This window comes from Pseudopodoces humilis, chromosome 16 (genome assembly GCF_049639895.1).
Source record: "Pseudopodoces humilis isolate 2021_Gansu_Grassland_sample_001 chromosome 16, ASM4963989v1, whole genome shotgun sequence".
Taxonomy (NCBI): Eukaryota; Metazoa; Chordata; class Aves; order Passeriformes; family Paridae; genus Pseudopodoces; species Pseudopodoces humilis.
In genome coordinates, this window is record NC_142215.1 from 9,158,494 (window position 1) to 9,183,886 (window position 25,393).

The following is a 25,393-nucleotide window of genomic DNA, read 5'->3' on the forward strand; positions in this document are numbered from 1 at the left end:
GTGTGACATGAACTCTCTGCTGAATTTGAGATGTAGGTCAGTTATGCATGGAGTTGCCAAACTATAGTTGGAAAATATTACTTCATCAAAGAATTAGCCTTGGTACAACGGTGAATAGCAGAGCCACATGTCCTAATATATGTCAGCCTGGCGCCACTATTGTATGCAGAGCTATTTGCATATATATATTTCTATCACTACCCTGGTTCAGTATCAACACCCTCTGATATGCATTTCCCAGCACATAAATGTGAGCAGCAAACTGGCTGCTCTGAGGTCGTTCTGTGCACTCACTTGCAACGTTCGTGGTTATTTGCACTTTCACACATCATCTTCACAAAAGGCTGAGCTCAGCTTATTAAATGTTTGACAGAATATTGCTGCTGTGACTGAAATCTTACACTTTAAACTTCAGATAGAAATTGTAAGATTAAAAAGAAAATAGGTACCTTTTCCAGCAAAGGGTTAGGAAGATAAAATGAAGCGGTGAACTGCTTAATGCACGTTAATTCTGATTAAGATTATTCCTCCTCCACAGATGTTGAGGTAGAAAATATGTGTATTCTCTCATAGCTCGGCACTTCTGCAGCTGCAGACTGATGGATCCAAAAGGTGAGTTTACTTCACCATCAGGTTTAAAGTTCTATTAGGCTACGGCTGGAGATTTCATTTTCAGTTTTAACAATAGTCTAGACAGATGTGCATCTCCAACAGGGATGAGGAAAGTTCTTTGATGAGCAAGTCAGCTGGCCACACTCGCTATTTCAGCAAAGTACCCTGCACTCTGGTGGGCTTTAAGCTCTGTAGTGTAGCCCTCAACCACTTCTTGGAAAGAAACCCCATTTAAAGGAAACCCTGAACACACAGATGTGTATTTAAATTGAAGTGACAGGCAGAAAATAAATAGATGTGGGTGACATGAATAATAAAAGACTAATGATCAATGATTTTCTGCCTTCAAGGGTAATTTATTTCAAGATATAAGGTGAATTTCTGATTCTAACATTACAAGCAACGTCAGTGCAGTTCTTACTTACCTTTCACTGGACATTCAATCAAAACATTTGCTCCAATTCCTGCCACGATTGTACCTCCAACAACTGCAGAGAAACTTCTGGCTTCCAGATTTGTGATATTTAACACAGAAGACAAGATGACAGGCACCTCTTTGAAATTAAAGGGATAGTAAGTTTTAAAAGCTTTATTTAACTTCTAAACATAGATCTTGTATTTAAATTTATCATGTTTGGAATAGAATTCAGTCTGCAAAGAAGCAGCCAGAAAAGACAGGTGGAACACATACAGGTGGACTGAGTTCACACCTGTTGTGGTTTTAGAGCAGCAAGACCATCTTACTGCTGCCTATTAAATCAGGCAGAGTTTCATGGGTTGCCACTAAAAGAAACTATTTCACACTGCAGTGGGCATGGGTGTTTATATGCATGTATTTATACACATATATATGTATATGTGCACGTATATGTATATATATATGTGTGTGTGTGTAAAAGCCTGATTTTGTGAAATGGCACTATTTTACCTGCATGCAACAGCAGTGATGTTTCCATATCAAAACCAGAGTCATTAACAACCAGACATCCATAGGTACCAAGTTCCTTTTGAGTAGGATTCCGAATCTGCACTTTTCCCGTGGTGTCCAGGACCACCCTGCACAAAAACCAAGGAAATACAAGGGTTACTACCCTGGGACAAACCCAGCTCAATCCCCTTGTGAGAGTTACAGCAGCAAAGCTCCTTTTTTAGGAGTGTGCAGCTCCAGAGCAGTCACAGCTCTGCTTCCTCTCTGGTGGCAGGAGGGGAGCTCTCAGGGATACACACAGGGAGGATTGTTCAGATCTCCTGCTCCTACAGGGCTGTGTCCTACTTGCAGCCCTTTGAAGGACAGTGCATTTGCTACCACAAACCAGGATCCCCTGGGAACAAAAGTGTGAATAAATCAGAATACCACAATTAAAAGTATTAGGCTTGGCAAGAAATTGATCTCTCCAGAGCAAGCTTGGTTTTCAGCTGGATTGGGGAATTCACAAATCTGTGGCCTGATCTGACTTTCAAATTACTATGGGGTTGGGGTTGTTGGGGCTTTTTTTTGTTTTTTAATATCATCATTGAATCTAAAATCTTCCAGCAAAACCTCACAGGTGTTTTGAATACCTTGCCTGCCCTCTGAGGGGCAAGGTATTACAGACAGCATCACAGGCTGGGGAAGAGGCTGAAAATAACCTTCCTGCTCTGGTACCTTTCCCAGCACTAAGTGACACGACTTGCCATACACTCAGCACATCCCAAAAACCTGCAGCTGGTGTTTTCCCACACTGAGTACATCTACATAATAATAAAATAGTACTAAAAATACTTGTGTCTCAACAAAAGAAGCCACCTCATGCATGGCTCAAGTACATCCTTCTTTACAAACCTGACAGATAAAGACCATTTACCTCCTCACACTCTTTCAGATGCAATGCTAGTAACATCACTTTTGAGTCTACACACATATGTGGATTTGTGTATAAGAAACCTTACTGGGAAAAAAATTAGGAAATAAACCTAATATATGCCTGAAATGCAAGAATATCAGTCTGGACTAAAATTAGGAAGCAAACGTACTTGTGAATAAACAAAACACCATCATATCCACAAAAATCAAAGTATCACTTGCTACAAATTAATGGAAAATTATGTGCATTTCACAAAGTAAACATAACTGGTGGGAGCTACATGGTTCCAAAAACATTTGCACTTTTTAAAATGGCTTAGTTTGGGTGTCTTTGCTTTAATTGATAGCCCTGCAGAAGTATATTTTTCTTGGCAGTGCATTTAATCAGTTAAATATGTTGAGAAATATCCAAAAGTGCCTTTATCATTTCAGAACCGTTTTTTTCATTACTCAAGAGCTAGCTATAATTCCAAGAGGCTCACACACAAAGTTAATGTTAATATTACCAGGTGAGCTTCTAATTTATCAGCACTCAAGTAGAAGTATTTGCTCAGTCTTGAGCAAACATCTGATTGTAACAGCTTGCTGTACTCGTTTGTCAGCTCTCAAATGTGATGGCAATACAGGTTCTTTATTAGTTTGAATTTCACTGTCTTCAATAGAAATATTTTAAAGTATTGAAAAACATCCATAAAAGCTCGTATTTTTCTTTTTCAGTTGAAGTCATGCAGCTCCACTAATACCCAAATGGTTTGTTGAGGAATGAGGGTACCAGTGATATTTTCCCTTCTTAAAATGAGTTAAGAGCTAAGACTTCTTTTCATCTATACCACGGCAGATGTTTTTAATGTGTTCCCACTGTATTTAGTATCTGAATGAACCCAATAGCCTCTCTAATTTGAGGGTAAATCTGCTCTTTTTCTGACATAACTGAAATGATTAAAGCACATCAAAAAATATGGCCAGGACATCCAAAATACTTCACCTTATAAAAATAGTCAGTCCTCCTATGTAGTATCCTGGAAATGTCCAAACACTTGGATGTCAGTAAAGCCAAACAACGTGACAGATACTTGAAAGAATAAAAATAAATTACTTAACTAAAAAGATGGAAGGCCCAGTGGCCATGCTTATCTCATTTTTACAACAGTATGTTCTAATATTGCACAGCAGGGTGGATTTTTTCCGTCAATAGCAACATAATAAGTCATTCAAAAGTAAAAGAGAAGCTATTTACTTACTTTGCAGAGGCTTTTAATGTCTCGCCATCTTTTGTCCAAGTATATTTCACTTCACTAATACCAGCTGTTTCACACAGTAGATTGACAGCATGAGTATTCTTGGTCAGAAAAACTGTATTTCCAATTCGTACAGTTACTGTTTTGTTGAAGGAAACTTGAGGAATTTCCTTTTGCCTCATAATAACTGGAACCTTCTGGTCAAACATTAACTTATCAACTGTTTTTGTGCTGAAACGTTCAGATTCGTTTGGCGACTTGCCTGTGAGTTTTGAGGCAACTTTCTCATCCTGGGCCTCTTTCCATTTTTCAGTAGTTGGTTGTGGAGGTCTGGATAACTCAGCAATCAATTGGTAGATGAGCTGGGACGCCAAGTCATCGCTGACTTCTCCAGTTTCAATGAGCTGACTCATGTTCCCTATGAGCTCCTCAAACTGTGCTGTGTCCATGCTGTAGGCGCCCTGCAGAGCTGCAGCCTCCAGGCGTTTGTTCCTGAACTCACGAGAGCCAAAGTCTTCTGCTGAATTGCTCCCAAAGCTTTCAAGGTTCCGCAGGAGCGGCTGATCATTCACTTGCCTGTCACCCAGGTAGAGCTCGTTCTTCTTGCTCCACATTTGCCACATTTTGCTCATCTTGTGCCATTTGGCGCCGAGGCTGTTGGCCTCGTTGTGATCCGGGTTACTGATGTCGCTGGGCTGCTTCCGAAGCGGCGGGGGCTCGATGAGCCTGTTGTCAGTGCCGATGAGTTTGAGCACAAAGGTTTCGTGCGCAGAGCCCGCAATGCACCGGTACACCCCAATATCCATGGCTTCGAGACAGTGGATTTTCAGAGAGCCTGACTTAGTGATGCCAAGCCTTTTGGAGTTCTGTAAGTGCTGTCCATCTTTCTCCCAACGGATAAGGGACTTCTGGAACCTTCGCACAGGGCACTTAATTACCACAGATGTTTTTGGGAGTAGGTAGGCTCGGCTTCCTATGGTAAAATTAATGCGCTTCTCTGGCCTTGTCTGAATATAAACTCGGTGAATGCTGACAATCTGAGGTCCATGGGCAGAAAACTTTGCTGGAAGCTTGGGCTTGATCTCTGCAAGAAAACAATGTGTTGAAAAGCATCTAGTCATTGGCAGTCATGCTTACAAAATCTGCTTTTCACAGAACACTTGAAACAGCTTTTCCTGACTTTGTTCAAGTCCAGACTGCAACACACAGAGCTTTTATCTGAGTCACAAAAATGCAAAAATATGAACAACATGAAACCATAACATTCCCTTGCTTCGGCCAAGAATTCTATTCCTTCTTCCCCAACTCTCCTAACAATAAAAGGATACAGGCAACACATACCTACGTGAAGGACATAGATAACGTACACATATATGAAAGGATATATACATGTATCGTATATTATTCCATATATAAGTTCTTATTACGCTTATACTTCCTACTGCTGCCTCAGAAAAGCTAGGCATGTTGGAAATGAAAAAGCTGAATTTAAAAAATGTGAACACATTATCACTTTCCCCACATTTGAGCACTGTTGAGTGCAGAATGACTTAAATTAAACAAAATCTAGCCAAAATGTAAGGTTCCCCTTGACTCTTATTTAAAATGTTGGCTGGCTGTGCTGGTTGCCTGAGTCAAGCCAAACTGATAGCAGCGCAGGAGGTGAAAGAAACAGTCAGTGAAGACACAGTACACGCAACAGGCAAAGACACCCTGTAATCACAGGCTGAGGGTAATTCATTAGGGTTGAAAGATGAGTTGCTGACAGTGTTGTGCCAAGCAAGTAGGGAGGGAAGGGAGGAAAGAGAGAAATAAGGCATCATTTTGAGAGGCTGAATATAGTCACCAGATAAATTACGAAAGAATGCAATAACAGCATAAAGCTTTGTGCAGGCTGGGTATAGAGACACTGGGTTTTATGAAGCTCCTCCTGCACTGAACTGCAGGCACCTGGATGCTGGAAGGTTTCTAAGGAGCTGCCTGGATGAACAGCACCACAGACAGGCTTTCCCAGCAGAGCTGGGGAGGCACAGGGGCACTGCAATGTTTTGGATGACTCAGTGCTGGCAGCACCATGCCTGCTTTGATCAGCAGAGCTAATCTGGCAGGGAGGAAGAAAGCGCTGCGGGAGTGAGGGCAGCACCCCCCAGCCCTTCCATGCCAGGTCCAGTCAGCCACACGGGAAGAGTCGGGAAACAATGATGTTGGTGGTAGAGAACAGCCCAGCTGTGTTCAGTGACCCAGCGGTTTGGTACGTGACAGAGGGAAAGCTCAGAGCCCGCAGAACGAGCTGATGAGCCAGGAAATGGACACACAGATCACACAACACTGCTCAGCTCATCTGAACCTGAAATCAGTACTGCTTTCCACTTGGGAGCTACTTAAATAAAAAGACAACTGCACTGATGGCACACAAATGATACCCAAAAAAGCTGCATATACATGTGCTCCAAATATGCTGTGAAGAAATAGGCGAAAAGCTAAATGCTTCGAGCATTCAATAAGTGTGTTCACTATAGGAACTATACCCTGGAGTGCGTTCTTATGCTTATAAAACAAAATGGTTATTTTCAATGTTTTGGGTAATGAGTTCAGACCTGTGGGGATATCATGGTTTCATAATTACACAGCTTTTAAATTGGGATTTGTTATCCAGATACAAGGTTCCCTCAACCATTTCACATGGTACAACAATTAAATTGTTTTAGGCACTCAGTTTACTAAAATTATTAAAGTAGCGTCCTGTTTGTAATAAGTTATTTGGCCCCAAATATTTATTTTCAGGGAAGTGTTCCAGTTTATATCTTCCATTTCCAAAATCCAACTTACAGACACAGTAAGTGTAACTTTAAACACACAAATTAAAATACTTCAGGCTGTGGTCTGTTTACACTAGTTATTCCAACTTAGAATTAAACCCAGTGCGTACTTATAAATATGTTAACAAGTCTCATCCATTTCATTTCTTTAAAAAAGACAGACCACTAACTCTCATTAGCAGCTCAACACTAAAGGGTGTGTGTGTTTTTACTGGTGACTGGTGAGCAAGGCTGAGAGTGAAACAAAGTTCAGAGTTCTGGATGGCAGGCCATATAAATATATAAGGTCATATGAATGTATGAGGCCATGTAAGTATGCATTCTCTAGATCCTTACTGTCATTCAGTCTTGCAGCTGGTGAGGTAATGGACTGTTTGGGAGAGTAAAGGCAAATCTTAAGGAATATGTGCTGGAGCCATTGGACCTCATTATCACCAGACACAAATCCATCTGTATCTGTGACCTGTAATGGTCCTGAAGAGCTTCAGCTGGGTTTCAGATCCTGCTGACCTCAGGGCTAGTCTGGTGTTATTTCCTATTTCTCAGAGCCCAGAGTCAGGACTGTTTCTACTTAATAAGCACTACTAAGTCAGAAAACAGCTACGATTACCAGCCTCAGGGTAAAAGGTTAAGACTAAAATGACTCAGCATTGTCATGAGACAGTAAAAAAGGCACTCATCTGAGCCACAGAAGCATCACCTTGAGGAGGGAGATTTAGAAACTGCTCTCCAAGGCAAGAACCCCCAACAGCACTCACACCACGCTGCTCCTCACACATCCACATCACTCCTTCATATCCCTCACAGTACGCTCTGTTCCTACCTTCTACTCAGCCCCCGTTCAAGGCAGCCTCAACCCACGGCTGCAGGAGGAGGAGATGCCTCCTGCATGTTCCTGGGAATCCAAAGCCTGCTGCTGTCCCAGCCCTGGCTCCTTCTGCAAGACTCAAACAGGAACTACAGGTCTGGACCAGCCTCACACCTTCCCCTGCCCTCCTGCTGCACTGTGAGAGAATCACCAGGCAGATCTCAGCTGCAAAGGCTTCCTTACTCCAAAGGGTGGTGGAAATGGAGGGAGAGGACAGTGATTCTCTTTATGACTTTGATCTGCACCCATTCTGGCTGATGGTGCTCCCTCTGCAGCCCCCTGCGCTGCTCTTTAGGCACTGAGATGGAAGCTGACATGGTAACATTAATATCAGTCTGAGCTAAGCAATTTGCAAACCAGCTCCACTGCCATTCAACTATCCACAATTAATTAAATTCAGATAGATATGCAGCTCAAAATATTTTATTAAACCTTATGCCAAGGACATTCCTGAAAGTCCACAGGGCTTTATTTAAGTGGAGTTTTGAACCTCAGGATTTTGGCATGCTAGTCTGAAATGCAGGCCAGGAAAAGAAGTTTCATATTATGTATGAATCAGTAATTATTCTATTTCTTATTTTGTTTTGTGAATAATTTTTAAAGCAAAGCTTCAAAATGTATAAAGTAGCAATTTCTTCACAACACTATGAGTTGGGCCAAAACATGGCTACGTCTGACCTGTGCTCAGAAGCAGGCCATTGATAAAGGCTTTTTGTTTTTCCCCAGCTCAAAAGTAAAAGCTCTTTTTCCCCCGTCTTTTCAGCACCCTTCTCCCCAAACCTGCAAACCAATACTCTCCTTTATAAAGGAGGGGGAGCACAGGTTCAGACATAAGGAACCTGTGTTTAGATCTGCCTATTCTAAATCAGCGTGTGTAGTTGAACATCTGCATCAGAGAGGTTTTTCCATCGCTGTTAAACTCACAGTAAGTGTACCTACCATCAGCATCACAACCCAATTGTGCCCAAACTGTACAATTTCCATAGACAATCCTTTGAAAAGATTCTTATATAGACAGTTATAAAACAGCAAAATTTTTAAAGAATATCTGTACTGTCACCACTCCCTTTACAGCTAATGAGGCCAGGATTCTAATTTTTACAAGGAAAGATAGAAATTATACATAAAATTATCACTGGCACAGAGTTCCAGGTTTTGAATTCCACCATGTTAAGCAAAATGTCCAGTGTAATACAAATGTACAGTGAAAAGACAAGGCAGTAACACTGTATCCTTATCTTTTCTAATGTCCTTTGTAATTGATGTTAAATTTATGAATTTTTCTTTGTTTTTCAAACAGATTTTTTTGTTATTCCAGTTGGAATAGTGTAAATGACAAAGGAAAAATCAGATCAAATTGTGTGTAACAGTGAGGGTGAGAGATATGTACCATAACATATATTCAAAAACTGCTTCTTGAGATCATAACCTTTGTTTCTGAATGGCAGAAATAAAAATAAAAGCAATCCTGTTAATACTGGTATAGTAATTATGACACTCAGTTTGTGCCTGTTATGTTGTGATAGTACAGGGAGATGAGTGAATTAATGTGTGTAGAGATTTCTCTTTATAAACAGATCATTCCAAATCAGCAAGGAACCAGATAAAGTCACATACTTACTGTTGCAGGCATTCATCTGACAAGACCTTACAAGCAGTGAAGGAGAGAGACCACTGCACATTGATCCATTTAATGTGACATATTGCCCCTTTGCTGTTAGGTTTTGGCAGGCAAGTTTCCTTCTCTGGATTCCAACACCGCAGCTTACTGAGCACTGTGAAAGGAAGGATGCAGTCAAGCTAAACTTGGTGCTCCACACCACACATGCTAATTTTAAACTAGTTTGTTTTGTGGTAGTTTTTTTTAATTTTTTTTTTTAAATTTTTTTAATTCTGGAAGAGTACACACACTCTGCTTCATTAGGAATCCTTGTGTTATCTAGTTGTTAGATTAATATTAGTTATGAAACTCTCTCCACTTTTCCAGGCAACAAGAATATAAGATAGGCAGTTTTTTCAGCAAGCAAGTAATGAATTAAAAAAAACATGACAGTATTTATGCCCAGCCACGGGCAAAACAGAGCAATGAGATCTGGTACCTGACAGAAACAATTCAGCAGGTTCTAAACAGTCTCTGGCAAGTCTCTCAACCCTCTCTCTTAGGTTCTATTGCATGAAACTGTAATTGCAGCTTCTAAATTCAATTTTCTAAATAATTTTGAACGGGAAGTGGTAGCAAGCTTGCATTAAGCAGGAAGGGAGAAGAATATATTCCAGAATAATGCAAAGATTTGCTTTTTGGAAGCTGCACCATGAAATTATTGATAGTTAAACATGTCTGGTAGAAAGCACGCAGTGTCCTTCAGTGACTGAAGCGCTGCCCAGGAAGGGGGCTGTGATCAGTCTGGCTGCAGGCAGGGATGCACAGTTTAGCGCAGCACAGGCCTTGTGACAGCTTCAGCTGCCCTGGCAGCTCCAAAAGCTCATTCACACAGGCAGAAACCTTCAGAGCTGTTGTTGTAATGGAGGGTTTTGGTTCACCATTATTGAGGTTTACTCACCTTGGACCATTCTCCAAAGACCAGCTGAGGAGGACAATCAACTCTTGCACATGCTTTACTAGTTGGCAATTTGGGTTCCTGGCAGGTGTCGTCAGGGTGTTTCAGGAAGCTTCCATCCGTCAGCAGCTGCTTACAGGACACTCTGCGAGTCTGAATCCCTCCTCCACAGGTACGTGAGCACTAAGGAGGACAAGAATTAAGTACAGCATTTACACCTGCATGGACATCTGTGCTCTCGGGAAAATGACATCTACTTTCATTGAAAATTCAAGCAGCACAGAAAATTCATCTGTTAAAATATTTAACATATTAGAGATGAGGAGAACTGGAGTTCAAATGTCAAACATATCACCTGAATGCACAGAAGTGGTAGAAATCTTAGAGAAAAACGTGCATATTATGCACATATCTATGTCCCTCACCAGTTAATACATAAAAGAAAAAAAAAAAAAAAGCAAGTTATTGTGTTTAGAGAGAGCACAGAGAGAGAGAGACGATGTATGGAATAACAGGTATCCAGCTTTCTGAAATCCTAACAAGGACTTCCACCTCATCCTGTGACTACCCATCGGCACAGGAATCTAAAGCAGTGCTTTTGGGTTGGTTTGTTCTAATGCTGGAATTTGAAACACACACAGGAGGTCGGGAGCTGCCTCCTGTGCTGGAGAGTTTCACAACCCTGGCCAGAAGAACGCATTTAAACCCTTTCTGTGACCCAGCCATACCTGCTGCCATTCCTCAGCGTGCCAAGCAGGGGGACAATCGATCTGGTTACAGGCTTGTAAAGAGTGAGGCTTTGGGTCCTTGCAGAGGCGGGCGGCAGGAGCGGATGCTCCGGGCTGCTGGCAGGACACGTCCCTTGTCTGGATCCCCACCCCGCAGGGCGCCGAGCAGCGGCTCCAGGGACCGCTCTGCCACCTGTCCCAAAAACACAGCCAAAACTCACCTTCAGCAACACCCCCAGACTGGGGAAGGAACAGTCTTATCCAAACAGAGCCTAGCAAAAAGCACAGCTGCAGTTATTGGTCAATGGCTAGAACACCCCTTGGGTTTGGCTGGAGCACAAAAGTATAAACTGGATTTATAAACTTGCAGGTAACAAGCAAATGCAGAATTTATTAACAATAAACTGCCATTGTCAGACAAGTTTAACTCCAGTATTTACCTTTAGAGTGCTCCTCTTAAAAAGAGCCTGTTGGCAACCTGCTGATGTTTACATTGATAAATGTAAATATGTAAATAGACCTTTCTTATATTTACAAAACTTCCTTTAAATGTATATATACTTTCTATAAAACATCCTGTTCCTGTTAACATCTTCCCTAGATTTAACAAGAGCAGGTTTCTGCAAATACATAGAAACAATTAAAAAAGGATCTGGGATGTCAGAGATCAGAAAGGGCAAATAAGTCAGCACACATCAAAATTTCACATACGGCCCTTTCAAGTGACCAAATGAACTCGAGTTTTTCTTGGATTTAGACTGGGTTTGTTCATTCCCCAGAATCTCCAAATAAACATAAGAACTATGTGGGGTTACTAAAAAAGCATTAAATTAAGGTGCCTTTAAATCATAATTTCGTATTTTTTTTTTTATTCAATAAAGATAAAAAGTAAATACCTTCAATTTTTTTTTTGGTGAAATATCCTAAAAATTTTCCTTCTACCACTAGGAGAGTTAAAATTCTTTTTCCAACTCTGGCAGATATTCAACATGGAAGAGATTTATTTCAGAAAATGTCCTCTATTTCATCAGTGAGATATGAAGAGTGGAAAGGGAGTGAACAAGACCAAAAAAAGCACCCCAATCCCAAAACCTTGTTGAAAACAGAAGTGAAATTCCATCCCAAAAGCATGACCACAGTCCTGCAATCTGAACCCTTTCTGAGAAAGCCAATGTTTATTTAAGTCCCATTAACCCTTCCTTTGCCAGACATGATTCCATTACTGCAGGGTACCTCGGGGGACAGAGCTTTGTGTTGCAGGTCCGAGTCATCGGGGGTGGCCTCTTGGAATTGTCACACAGGGTTTCATTGACACCTTGTTTTGTGTCCACGTGCAGACACATGGCAATGGCTTCCTGTGTGCCTGCATTTGAAAGGAAAGCACCCATGAAACACTGAAGGTGGAATAGATTTCTGTAAAGCTTGCTCTTGAATAATACTCAGTAAAAAAGCCCTGAATTAGATACCAGGCTTAGAAGTAACACCTCAGGTGAAAAGGAATACAGAGACAGTTTACATATTTAATACTCAGATGGTATTTGTGAATTATATCTTTACTTCTGTGATATTTAAAAGTCTTGATTTGACATTCTACTACTCTGAAAACCAATTAGAAAATCAGGTTTTTCTGTCAGGCTATTATTACCAGAGGCTGCATCTGCTGGCTCTGTAATGATCCTGAACCAACTACTACCTCCATTGCCAAAATTGAGGTAAAAGTGATTCCTTCTCACTTACCTTGACTTTCATAAAGGGCTAAAGATCTGAAAAAATTGTTATAAAAATGCAGAAAACTTGCAAAGCTGTAGTCAGGAGAAACGTTCTGTGTTTAGTCAGCCATTCTCAGTGGCCAAGAGATGCAATGGTTTTGCTGAAGGCAGCAAATCTGACCCAGCCTAGAGCTTTCCTCACTCGTTACCATTCTTGGCACCTTCTGATCTGCAGTTCTTGCTACCTGGATCTTATTACTAAAGCATGCAAGATTACTAATGCTCAAATTTCTGTGAGCAAAATGAAACGTAATATAAGTTTCCTTTAGAACAAGACAGCTTAGTGAATACACATTCAGTGAACTACTTCTATTTTAAACTTATGCAATTACCCAATTTTATATATCATATTTTTTAGTATGAAAGCCTTGCTCAATTTCAAAGCTCACTCACATGCACATAAAATACAAGATGGTTGTGATGTGCCTGGTGGATTCTGTGTATCTGGGATGTTCTCTACAAGCACTGCTAATGATCCAAATCCTATAGAACCAAAGAGCTGAAATCATAAAATACCTTTATTGTTTCCAGGTAAAAATGGCACTTGAAAAGTTATCATAGAACTGTATGGAAATTCCTTTCTTTCATATCTTTCACTTATCTTCAGGGATTTTGTGAGGACACTGCTGACCACCAGCCATTCTGATTCCAGCGGGCTGGAATACCCGACACAGAAGGTTCCACCCCAGGCCAATATTTCTCTCCTTTGCACAAGCACTGTCATTTTGTTCATAAACCAAAGATGTTCCCTCCATCTATAAACAATTTTGCCTCATTCCAGTGTATCGGCCAGCCCAGGCCACAATCCCACTTGAACCAGTCCAGCTGCTTCAGACACCTCAGCAGGGGCAAACCAGTAGCGATTCTCAGAATAACACGGATTCCGATTTCCTCCAGGCTCTCTGGTACACCTTGAGACCCCCTCTGGGACTCATTTGTAGCCCAGAAAGACCTTGTTATATAAATGTTTTGACTGCATCTACAAAGTGATGAATTTTTATAGAATGAAAGACCTGACCTTAAAAATGATTGATGACCTATTCAGTTCTCTTGTATCAAAGTATTGATTATCAAAGTATCGATAATTCTGTTAACGTAGAACACGTGCATTGTGGGAAAACAATCTTACTAGTCAGACTGAGAATAGATATTTAACAACAAATACCATGACTGTAATACAGACATGAAAATGCCCAAAGATGACAAAACAATAAACATTTTTCTTATATAAGTAGGGGAATCAAAAGCTGTTGTTCCAGTCAGTTCTCAAGTGTTTGCTTAACAGGAGTGGCTTCCCTTTCCCCTTACAAAGGAAATGCACATTTGGCTGTCTACAGGAGAGAAGGAAGCATTTAGAGTTGGGTTCTGACAGAAACAGATTTGCCTTACTAGACAAGTAATCAAGTCCATGCCAAGCATCCACATAATCTATATTTTAGGTCATAATCTACCCTATGCTGCCAAGCTTTAGCTTTCCTGACCTCCCTGTGTTGCTGTGAGAAAACCAAGGTTATGCTTCTGCTCTGGAACAGGTTGCAACACAAAGAGTCGTCTTAATATCTCACACAAAGGAGGGGAATGAAATGAAATTCACCTCAGACCATCTAAATTGGCAAGAATCTCATGGGAACTTTTTACCTTGGTGTTACATAAGCTGAATTGGCCAGCCAAATGAACAAAAGGCATGCCATTCCAGGTGATGGGGTCTGACTACAAATTGCCACCTGAAGTTCATTAAGCCATTCCTGCCTTGCAGCAGGACCAGCAGAGCTTTAATCACATTAAGGGAAGAAAATATTGATGTGTGGTGTGTTTTTCATTTGACTGAAGTACAGAGCACAAACTGCTTTAGCAATTCTTCCCCACAGGGGCCTCAATGAAAGTGAACTTGCACCTTGTTTTGATGCTGTAAGTACAAAATGGATACTAAAGGGCTGTTAAAAACCTACCACGAAGTCCCTTCCCGTTCCTTCATTCTCAGTTCAAGAACTCTATTCAATAAATAACTGCACTTAATTGATGTTAAATTTGCTTGAACTTAACTGTCAAAATGTCTTCACAATTAATCAGATTTCTCACCCCAAACTATAATTTTCCATTAGCTGGGAACTTCAATCACAGATAAACTTATTCTATGTCAATTGGAAAATGGAAAAAATCTATTATTCAAACAAGCAAAGTTTTATATGTATGACTTTCTTGGCTTATAAAATAAACATAGTAGATAATTTAACTAAAACATTATGTATGCAGCAGGGAGCATTAAGTATTTTTACAGTAATCTGATGCACTATTGTAGTAATTACCCTACTATTCAGTGAAACAGAATATTTTCTATTTTAACCCAGCATTCAAACCACATACATTTACATTCTTTTACAATCTTTTCTGTGCAATGAAATATACAGTGCTTGAAGCTGTGTTAAGAGATCAAAATGTTTGAATTAAGCCCAGAATTTCTGTTCCTGCATTTTTAAAGTACAAAGAAAATGGGGGTGGAAAGCTGCTGTGCAAACATTAAGAAGGTGGATATATTCTCTATACCTGGAAGAAGAAGGACATTTATTTACATCAGATAGTCTCAGTTTGGTGGCTTATTCAAAATATGTACTATAAGCTGAAAATAACTCAGAAGAAATGCTAAATTCTGCATATCCTTGAGCCTCCCTGTGCATCTGTTTTATACTTCTCTGAGAGTAAACAACATCTGCAGCTTATGAAACAAATGATAGGAGTGACCAGTTATCAAGGTGACCCCAACACAAGCTGAGAGCAAATTCTCTCAGCTTTATATGTGACTCTCTGAACTGTCATTCTTTTTTTTAGAGCCCTTAAATTTGGCTAGAATCCACTAATATTCTAAGAATTTCAGGTTTCTCATAAATAAAATGGTAAACTTTTAGCCCTTATGGTCCAGACAAAAGCCTGAAAACACGACTGCAGTCAGTAGTTATCAAAGCCACAGAGGCTATAGAGGAAATAACAGGAAGTGCATATGTTATTTATTGCTTAATCTCATCATTTTTAGGCCAATGTAATGACTTTAGGTGGTTTTGAAGCATATGGGATGTAAATATTAATATTAATAATAATAATAATAATAATAAGAATAATAATAATAGCATTTAACAACCAAAATCTGCCTCTTACAAATAAAGGTATATTTAAACAAGAAAATGTTCAGTGATTTTTAAAATAAAAACATCCCTTTAAAATATTGTTGAGTAGTTAAATGATTGACAAGACTAAAGAAATGCTATAGATTGCAAAAAAACCATTTCTCTTCAGGCATATTCTTCTTTCTCATAATGATCATTGATTCCCAACTGATGATATTATGTAAATTGAATTTACAGCTGGGACTCTCACATGGTGGCCAGAGTTCTTTAGAAGAAATTAGATCTTTCAGATTTAAAAGAAAACAAAAACAAAAGCAAAGAAACCCAAAAAACATTCAGGGAAAATGAAGGCAAATTTTGTGATCCCCAAGCACACAGCTGGCTTGTTTTCAGTTTGGGATTTCTTCAGGCACTGAATAAAAAACCAGATCTTTAGATTTCAGACTGGTTACAGAGCTTCCTACGGGTATTAAAGGTGATGTCTGCCTATGACTAACAGGCCTCCACAACTTTTATTTACACTCATGGAAAGACTGATGAAGGAAGCATTAATTATGCTAAGAGGCATAAAACAACTCAGCTGCTCTCAAAACCTCAACTAGTTTGGCTCTTCACATGCTGTGTGGGAAGGCACAGAGGTTTGGTGCAGAAAGCACACAAGTGACCCCAGACTGGTGGGACTGCTGCTCTAGAACTGGAAAGATGAGGTTTAGATAATGCCTTGCAGATCACCCTTTGTAAGCCTAATACCCAAAAAAACCCAATGTTTCCATCTGCATTTTTTCATCTGCTTTGCAGAGGGACCAGAGGAGACTGAATTACAAGTCTAGTCTGTGTGAGGATTAAAAAAAAGGTGCAAGTGACAAGCTCTGAAAGAGAGATTCGGACTTTGCTCAAATAGTGGCTATAAAAGCTTCCAGCCTACTTAGACCCTGCAGAATTTTCCCTCATTCAGAAAGAGTTAAGCAGTAAGAAACGGGGGTAGGGAGTTCCGAGGATACAGAAATCCACAGGAATTTGTTTTAATAGCCACTGCTAGATGCATACATACTAGAGAAAAAGTACCTAATATAATTTACATTGCACTGGGTTATTCCAAACTCAGACAACATTTATTTCTTATAATGAAAGAGTTCATCTAATTGAAATGAGATTTGAACATAAAACTTAGCAGAAATGGATCAGCTCCTTTGAACTACACAATGGAAAAATAGTAGACAGTGAGATCATTAGTTAGTACATTGCAGTGAGTTGGAAACAGAAGAGATGTCTGGTTCCCTTAAAACTATTTATCGGCAGGTAATTTTTGGTCTGTTTGAAAGCCTTTGCCAAGGCAGCCAGAAAACCAGAGCTGATAGAAAGGAAAAATCACCTAACTAGCACAGCAACATGGGGGCTTCTGAAGCTGCTCATTGATAAAATACCCTGACAACTTCCCACATTTCCCAGGAGCATCATGTAAGGAAAATGTCTAGACACAGTACCAATGATACCACAGAAGTCTTAAAAACACAAACAGATATTTTCTTTCAAACTTCTTCAAGTGAGTAATTTCTACTGCATAGCAAAAAAATTGTTAGATTACTTGAACACCTTATAGGACAATTCTGGGTCAGGGAACCTCACAAATCCGTGAAAGGGTCAGAAGTCAACAACAGAATTCATACTTGGCTCCCTCAGGAACAACATTAAGCTGAACATGAGATTCTGCTCATCAGTCATTCTGAAGTTCCTTCCAATCAAACTGCTGTGTTTAGTGCAGGCTCCTTAAATTACCATCAGCCTGCACACCTAGTGCAATTTCTATGGGGATGATTTTGCAAGGACAAACACACCCTTGAAGATGCAGAATGCAAACATGTACATGTGAAATAGCAGGCAAAGACTAGAGATTATTTCAGACTACTTATCTCATGATATCCTCAAAATTCAAAAACCCTGGGCTTTTAGAACACCTCTGGCAATGACATTGGCTAAAAATCAGTAAAGTGGATTTAAGATGGCAAGAAAATGGTTGTATGCTACAAAAATCAGTTGAGATACCAGAACTACAGATTTAGAAATAATGAAAGTTTTCTTTTGCTTTGCAGTACAATTTCCTTATTTCTGAAAACATTTCTCTTATTAAAATAGGAAACAGACACTCAGCCACAATAGCTGTCACTACCATCTCATGCTTCTACAAACATACTTGGACTACAGTCTCTCCTCCCTAGTCAGTCTTGATGCCCACTGCAGGGAATGGGATGTTCCAGCTTTTGTGATCACAGGTGCTGCTATTCCTGTGGAGCAACCCCCTCGGTAAGCAGCAGTGTTAAATGATAAAGGAGGAACTATCAGTCACTTACCATCCTGCTGAGGGCATCCCTCCCAGCTTCTGTCTTCCAGCTTTGAGCTGGTGAATAGCACAAAGCAGGCTGCTGTCTGCAAGCTCTATCTCGCTCTCCACTTCCAATTGTTTCTGTTTTCCCTTTTTCCTACATTTTTTAATTCTTCTATGGGTACAACTGTCTTCACTTCCCACTGATGTCAGCAATCCTGTCATATATAGGTGTGTTCACAATTCCACTGCCTCCACTTAACACTTCATAACTCACTTGTGCTCAGTCCCAAAGTACAGTAAGTAGTAGCAACACCAGCAGCCTTGTCTGGTAACATGTACTTACTACGACAGGGAGATTCGATTACATCCAAGAAGGAATGTGCCTAACTACTTGCAGACAGATGTATGGCACAGAGTTCCTTTGCAGTGATACAGTGCACCCAGACCCAAACCAGCTCCCGTTTGATCTTCACGCCGGCCGGGCTGGAAGCAAGTCTCCCTAATTACAGCTCTGTATTCGTACTGTTCGGCAGAAAACGGCAGCATTTTGGAAGAAAAGGAATAAGCACGGGAATTTTTACTCTGAAATCACACAATTTTGGTTCCTAGAAAAAGGTAGCTCATCTAAACACTTCCACCACTGATGCATCAAATGCAGTGGTACCACAGACGGCCTGGCACTCCTGCAGCAGCAAGGTTAAAGCAAGTTGCTGTATCAACTTCCTGCACCTTACTTAACCCAGTGACTGTTTGCTGAAGGAAAGAAAGTGGTTTGAAATGCTCTATTGATAGCCAAAAATATGTTAAAGCTTGTAGCTGTGGGTTTTCCTACAGATCAACATAGTTACTTTAGGGCAGTGCTAACAGGAGATGCAACAATGCCAAACAATGCCAAATTCTTACAACACAGGATAAATTAAGAAAAAATAAAAGGTACCTCCAAGACACGTGGCTGAACATGGAGTGAACCCAATATATTCCCAGTCATAAATCACACTGCCATCTTCAGCATGAGGGAATTCTGGTGTGTAGGGGACAGGATCACTGTCACAGGACACCTGGTGACAGACTCGTTCTGTGGCTGGCTTCTCATCTTCACATTCCTCCTCAGGCAGCTCAACCTCGGTCTGAGTAAACGCGAGAAGAATCCGGCACTTCACCTCTCGCACCTGGATGCCACTGCCACATGTGGCACTGCACGGAGACCAGGGCTCAGGGATAAACCTGCAGATCATCACAGCACTGTCATTTATTCCATGTAATGTGTCTGCCTGTGCACAGCTAAAGCACAGCCAACACACATAAATGTGTGTTTATACACAGAGCAGACAATACATAATACTGACGCTTAAATAGAATGCATAATCAAGTATCTTAAGTCGCTCACTTGACTCTCACATCCCAGACCATTTAGCAAAACTCACACAAGAAGATGTAGGAGAAGAGGAGAAAGAATCACGGGGAACAGGGAAAGCTGTACCCTTTTCTGAGGGAAAAGAAAAACACCTAAATCTTCTCTCAGTCTTCTCCAGCAGTGAAAAAAGAAGAGACTCAAGGAAGATGTATCCATACAACATAAAATAGCTCCCCAGGTACACAGACTTGGGCATATGCCAAAAGTATATTTGCAATCTGCTTAAATCTGAGAGGTCCTCACCTTATTTCATACTAATAATCAGCAACCAGAGAGAAGAGAAGCACTTTTCAAATGGAACCATATCCAATGCACACCACTGCAGGCTCTCTTCAGATTCAGTCCTGCAAGCAGCCTCTCATCTTCAATAAAGAGGTCTACCAGGCTACAGTTTATCATTTTTATTAGAAAGCATTTATGATCCTAACGAACTACAGTAAAATCTTGTTTTACAGGTCATGAATTTGTTATAATATTCTCTGACTTTGAGGGTCACATTAATACCTGATAGTAATTTTCAAAATAGCACTAGAGCCAAGGGGTTGAATTTCATTAATAAAGTCATCCTGTGTGACTCTGGGGGGTACTTTATAATAAATCAAATACAGAATTTCCTAGAACTTTTTTCCCCCATGAAAAGGTTGCAGTTGCTCTTTATTATGTGTCCAAATGTAGCTGATGATCAAAACACCAGCAGGAGATATTTGACCAATAGCAGGAGGATAATTTGATCAATGTTTGGAAAGAAAGATCCAAATTAGGATTCAAAGATTTGGCCCTTATCTTGGGTAAAGAATTATTATTCCCTTACTGCAGGAAAACTGCCCTTACAAACAAAAGAACAGTTGTGTAAGACAAAAATCAGTATTTACACACTGCATACACAGTAAGCACAGAAAAATATCAACAGTGTGGTTTGATTCTGTGCAGTTTATCATCTTGCCAATAATTTCTTGCCAGTATACACAGAGGAAGAATCTAATAGAAGAATAGAAGGCTGGATAACCTGCAAGGATACCCTAAGTCAGTCCTTGGGATAGTCACCCAGGCCATGACTGGGACAGACCCCAAAAGAGACTTTTTCCTGTGGAAAAGAGTACTCCCATTTCCAACAGAGGTTAAAAGATTAACTGGTTATTCTTTAAGGAGATGTCAATGAAATAGCTTTACAGCTCTGCTACAAAGATAAATATATCTAAGCCCACCAAAACTTCCTTGAACTGTTTCAGAATTTTTGCTAGAGCTCACAACAGACTTCAGGAAAAGGCGCACTATCCCCAGCTCCTCCTGACACCGAGAACTCCCAGTGCTCATCCCTTCACAAGTCTGAGCACCTTCCAACATGGCCAGATTGATTTTTATTGGAAGATACTGTTAAACAATGGATGGCTGTGTCCTACAGTGATCAAATCTGAGCAAATGCCAGGTCAGGAACAATCTAACAGCCCGCTGAGTCCGATGGCACAGCTGGTGGGAGCCAATGTCCAGATGCTTCTGATATAAATTCTAATGACCATTCTGTGGGAACAGCTGCAAAGGAAGGCTTCCTCTTACCCCAACAGGCAGAATGAGCTTAATCCTGGAACATCAGAGCTCACAGTCTTTTCAGACAGCCATGCAAACTACCTAGGGTGGCAAGATCACCCTCATCCAATGAAATGCTGAAGGATGAGCCTAACTTAAGCATGTTAGCTGTGCTTTGAAGTCAACAGGATGTCAATGTGTTCAGAGGGAAACTTGTGCTTAAGTGCTTTATTGGATCAAGGCCAGTTTGCATAGGCTTAACAGAATGATTACTTTCTTCTTCTGTGTTAAAAAAAAATAAAAAATTAGGTCCATTTATACTTATGTACCTAATTGGAAAAATAAAATGGATGGACATTTATAGCTGAAAATATTTGGTTGGTCTTCTAACCATACCTAAGTTTATAGTCTGAAAGTACTAACTTCTTTTGATAAAAGCATGACAGCGTCATGCCAGATGTTAGTGTACTGTTAGTTGAGTGCATTTAAACATTCTAAAAAATAATGTATTTCAAAAACATTCTTTTGAAATCTTGTATAAATTAAAGGAAATTTTGAACCACAGAAATCATTTCACTTAGCAACCAACTGATTTATAAAGAAAATCAGAAAATTCTAAGCATTTTTTTCTTTGACTTATAGCTAGGCTACATTAGAATTGAGGTTTTTGTGTTGAATATTAGTGTCTGGTATTTTTTCAGTGAAGTGCAAGATAAAAATGAACAGAAAAAATACTTTTTATTGTACCTTGGCATTTGCTAAACCTGTCATGTGACTATTTACCTACTGAAATCCTAAACTATAAAACTTCTCCAAGGATGATCATGTTCAAGTCACACTAAGTACCTTCAACAGATGCCAGTGGAGACTGCTAAAAGCAGAGCAAGGAACTGACTGAACACTGAGAGAGCTGATTTTTATCTACATTTTGAGCTCAGGCAGATGGGGCTTTTTTTATTTTTACTTTATCTTGAACATGCAAAACCAAAGCCTGTGACAGGTCATTAAAGCAAACTCCATCAGCCTCAGATGTGAGGTATTCATACACATGGTAATGCTTTGGACACAATACTTCCCTGAAGTAAACTCAGTCTGTCTTGGGCACACACTCAGAGTCATCTCAGGTCAGGATTAAGGGGCATCAAAGTACTTGTACCACAATCCTTTGTAGATCATCAGCAAATTATAATGGACAGGATAGTGGTAACTGAAAATTCTCTGAGGTCTTTAAGTACATAGACAAGACTCCTCTTTTTTTTTTTAAAAAATGGAAAATGCAAATTTGAGCAGGTACAACTTTTTATAATCAGAATTTTTACCCAGTCATTCTTCTCAATGCTACATTAAACTAAATTGCTCCTATACTCATCTGAGCAGGTATAAATAATGAAGACAGTACAGCTGCAGCAGAGGGCATGTCCATGCTGCACTGTTATCAGTCCAGCACTAATGGAAATGTGCATTCACCTGGCACATGCTGTAAAAGCAAGTGTAGGATGACCTGGGAAATGAAGCAGTGACCTAAACTACTGATGACAAAACTGGGACAGAGCAGTCCAACTCAACCAAATCAAATCTGAACTGAAAACTAAACTCAGTGCAGTCCTCTGCAGCTTGCTAAAGACTTGGAGAACATGGTGTCAGTTTTTTATTTTCCTCATGACCATTTTCTTGCTTTCAGTTAAGACAGGAAATGCCTAAATAATGAAAAAAAATAGGCTGCTCTAGCAATATTTCCAGTCCAGTCCTAATGCACCAAGGTCCTGGATAAAAGTCTAAAGAGGCATCTAAAATGTTGGCTGTTAGTGAGCAGAACTTCCATGAGAAACACTGCATTTCACATCACTTCTTAGCTCATATTGCTGAAAAAATATATGTTTTTAAAAGTATTTTTGGTTTTCCCTAAGCAATGACAGAGAAAGGCAGCTGAGGTGCCTATTTCTTTAACTTACAAGTAATAAAAAGGATGTAAAAACTTGCTGGAGCTTCTCTGCGAATCCCCCTGTAATTAAGAAGGCTCAAGGGAAGAACATTTAAAATAATGATTGGTATCAACTGTCATCACATTTCCACAACTAAAAAGGTCAGATGTACATTTTTCTTGGCCTCACTTTAAGGACAGTCATTTTTTATTTTGCTAATAATAATGAAAAAAGAAGCTTTTGAACATTGCCCCTCTATGTAAATTCAGGACACCAGCCGTGGTAGACCACAGAGGCAGAACTATTTATCTTCCACAAGCTACTTTTGGCATATGCATCACTTTGGGCTCTAAAACACAGCTGCATTTATTCTCTTATTCATTATCAACTAAAATATCACACAAAAACATAAAGAGAAAGTTGTCAGAAAAGGATGGATTAGAAGTTGAGACTTCATATTGTGGTTTAAATTTGGATGACAACAGAATAACTTAAATTAAAAGTGATGGCATTTCACCAAGGAAATCATAAGTGTCCTGCTAGGCAAGGGTGGGCTATGAGTTATCACTGTGCCATGTCTAAATTACAGAAAACAATCAGATCTGAACAAGAGGGAAATTTTGTTATAATTTATTCTGGGAGAAGGAACAATTTATTGTCACAGATTCTTTTTAAATCTTAATCCCTGACCCAAAAAATCTGACTCTAGCTGGAAGGGACCAGAGCAGTTTGGGCATGAGGTTTAAAGCACTGATGGAGAAATTCTCTGATTGCAAACCATTATTATCCACATGACCAACAGACAATCTACAAAAAGGAATGAAGTCAGGCATCACTTGTTTGTCATTTCTCCTTACCTGTCACCTTCCTTAGAAGACTAAAGAGAGAGCAGTTGGCAGCACAAGACAGTAAAATGAAACTAATGGGGAATGTGGCTACAGTGTTAGAGCTGGGTCCCAGGAGAGTGGAGGCACAGCCCCCCAGCACAGAGGGGAGTCATCAGCAAGAGGTGGCTGGAGAAACCTTTCAGACTTAGGTGAAGGTGCTTCTGGAAACTGTGAAGGAAAGTCTAAGGACAGCATGAGGCTCATGAATCAAAGATGAAAACCATCTAAGCCTCCAGAGTCAAGTGGAGAAGAAAAAGGCCACAGTGGAATATATGGGTCACAGCTGGGAGGAATGAATAACTGCTGTTGCTGTCAGGACAAGGCACAAGGCAGCCCATGACAAAGTTTCCAGCTCAGCTGGGTTAAATTCTGCATATCCCCTGAACCAGCAATTCCGTCCTCCCTGACTGTTCTGTCAGACTGATGCTGAAGGATCCTAAAAACCCAGAAACTGCATTAGCTCATGGTTGCCACAGCAGGATTTTTTAATACTAGAGATAATTTTCTTTATAGCTTCATGCTGAATCCTCTCTAGAAGTGACCTCATATACCTTCATTCTGCTATTCTGACACTTAAGAGACACATTTGATTGCATCATCCCCCTTTGACAATCACACTTTGTTTTTGTATCTTTGCTACTACCCTGCCTGAATTCAGGGCCACTTATTCAGAGAGTGAAATAACCACTGACAGTAGGTTGACACTTGACTTGAGAGGCTAGAGCAATAAAATTTTAAACTACAGTCACCATAACTACATAAACACCTGTTTGGCAAGAAGTTTCTTCTGTGAGTCATTGCAGGTGTAAAGATTTTATTACTCATGGTCACACCTGTTGCTGCATGGGTGCCAAAAATCAGGAATAGCTTGATGGAAGAAGAAAAATAAGCATAAGGTACACTCCACTATCAGAGCAATATAAATCCCAACTTCATTAAGCTCATCTAAATGATTTCAAGCTGACTTTACTACAAAAGAGTGCAGAATTCAGCAAAGCACAATAAAATACTGTTGAAAATCTCACTGTATACAAAGTTAATACTTTTTAGAAATTTAAATACTTTAATGCCTATATATTGAATATATTACACATATAAATGTGTGTGTATGTGTGTGTGTATGAAATGTACACAGGGGAAATAAAGAATTGTGTGGGTGCCCTAACATACAAGGGTCAGGAACAAGTATAGCTGGATTTAAGTTAAGCTTTCATCCCCGGGACTTGCAAGGCTTAACCTCATCAGTTTTTAAGAGGACTCACAAAATCCAGATGTTATTTCACACATATACACATGTAAAATAGCACAACTTACCCCCATAGATGCGGCTAAGCACAGAGATCAGCAGCTTTTTCTCACTTTATGCATTGGTCTCACCCCCCAAGGAAATCCTGGCAACCCTACAAAGCACCTCTTCAGCTTTAATACTACCACTACATTCTTGAGGTAACAGCTATGACCAGGATAAAACTAAAGCTATTTAATTTATTTCTGCTGAAGCATCTCCACATGCATTAATTAGGGCATAATTAGGCTAAATCAAGACCCCTTTGAATTCCTGAATTATATAGGGGCACTGTAATAGTGTAGCTCTGTCATCCAGAACGGGAGCTCCAGAAGCAAAGTTATTGAGATGTAAAATCAGGAACAGCTCACCACAGGACTCATCACCCATGGAGGGCCAACTGTCAAAGCAAACTGCACAGCAACAATCATTGCAGAGATCTGCAAAACACACTGGAAATGTTTCTTCACTGTAAAAGGCAGTG

At 40.0% G+C, this 25,393-nt stretch overlaps 1 protein-coding gene across 8 annotated transcripts in view; it reads right to left on the bottom strand.

Annotated features, from left to right (window-relative positions):
- Nucleotides 1–25,393, bottom strand: part of ADAMTSL3 (ADAMTS like 3) — a 178,931-nt gene that overhangs the window by 22,329 nt on the left and 131,209 nt on the right. For all 8 annotated transcript variants that reach the window (XM_088063221.1, XM_088063217.1, XM_088063220.1 and 5 more), the window contains 8 exons: nucleotides 18,815–19,101; nucleotides 11,900–12,029; nucleotides 10,667–10,859; nucleotides 9,942–10,121; nucleotides 9,002–9,155; nucleotides 3,697–4,777; nucleotides 1,541–1,668; nucleotides 1,038–1,166 (listed from right to left, as the gene is read on the bottom strand). In XM_088063221.1, the coding sequence (XP_087919347.1) occupies nucleotides 1,038–1,166; nucleotides 1,541–1,668; nucleotides 3,697–4,777; nucleotides 9,002–9,155; nucleotides 9,942–10,121; nucleotides 10,667–10,859; nucleotides 11,900–12,029; nucleotides 18,815–19,101 (2,282 nt within the window). The remainder of the gene's footprint in view (nucleotides 1–1,037; nucleotides 1,167–1,540; nucleotides 1,669–3,696; nucleotides 4,778–9,001; nucleotides 9,156–9,941; nucleotides 10,122–10,666; nucleotides 10,860–11,899; nucleotides 12,030–18,814; nucleotides 19,102–25,393) is intronic.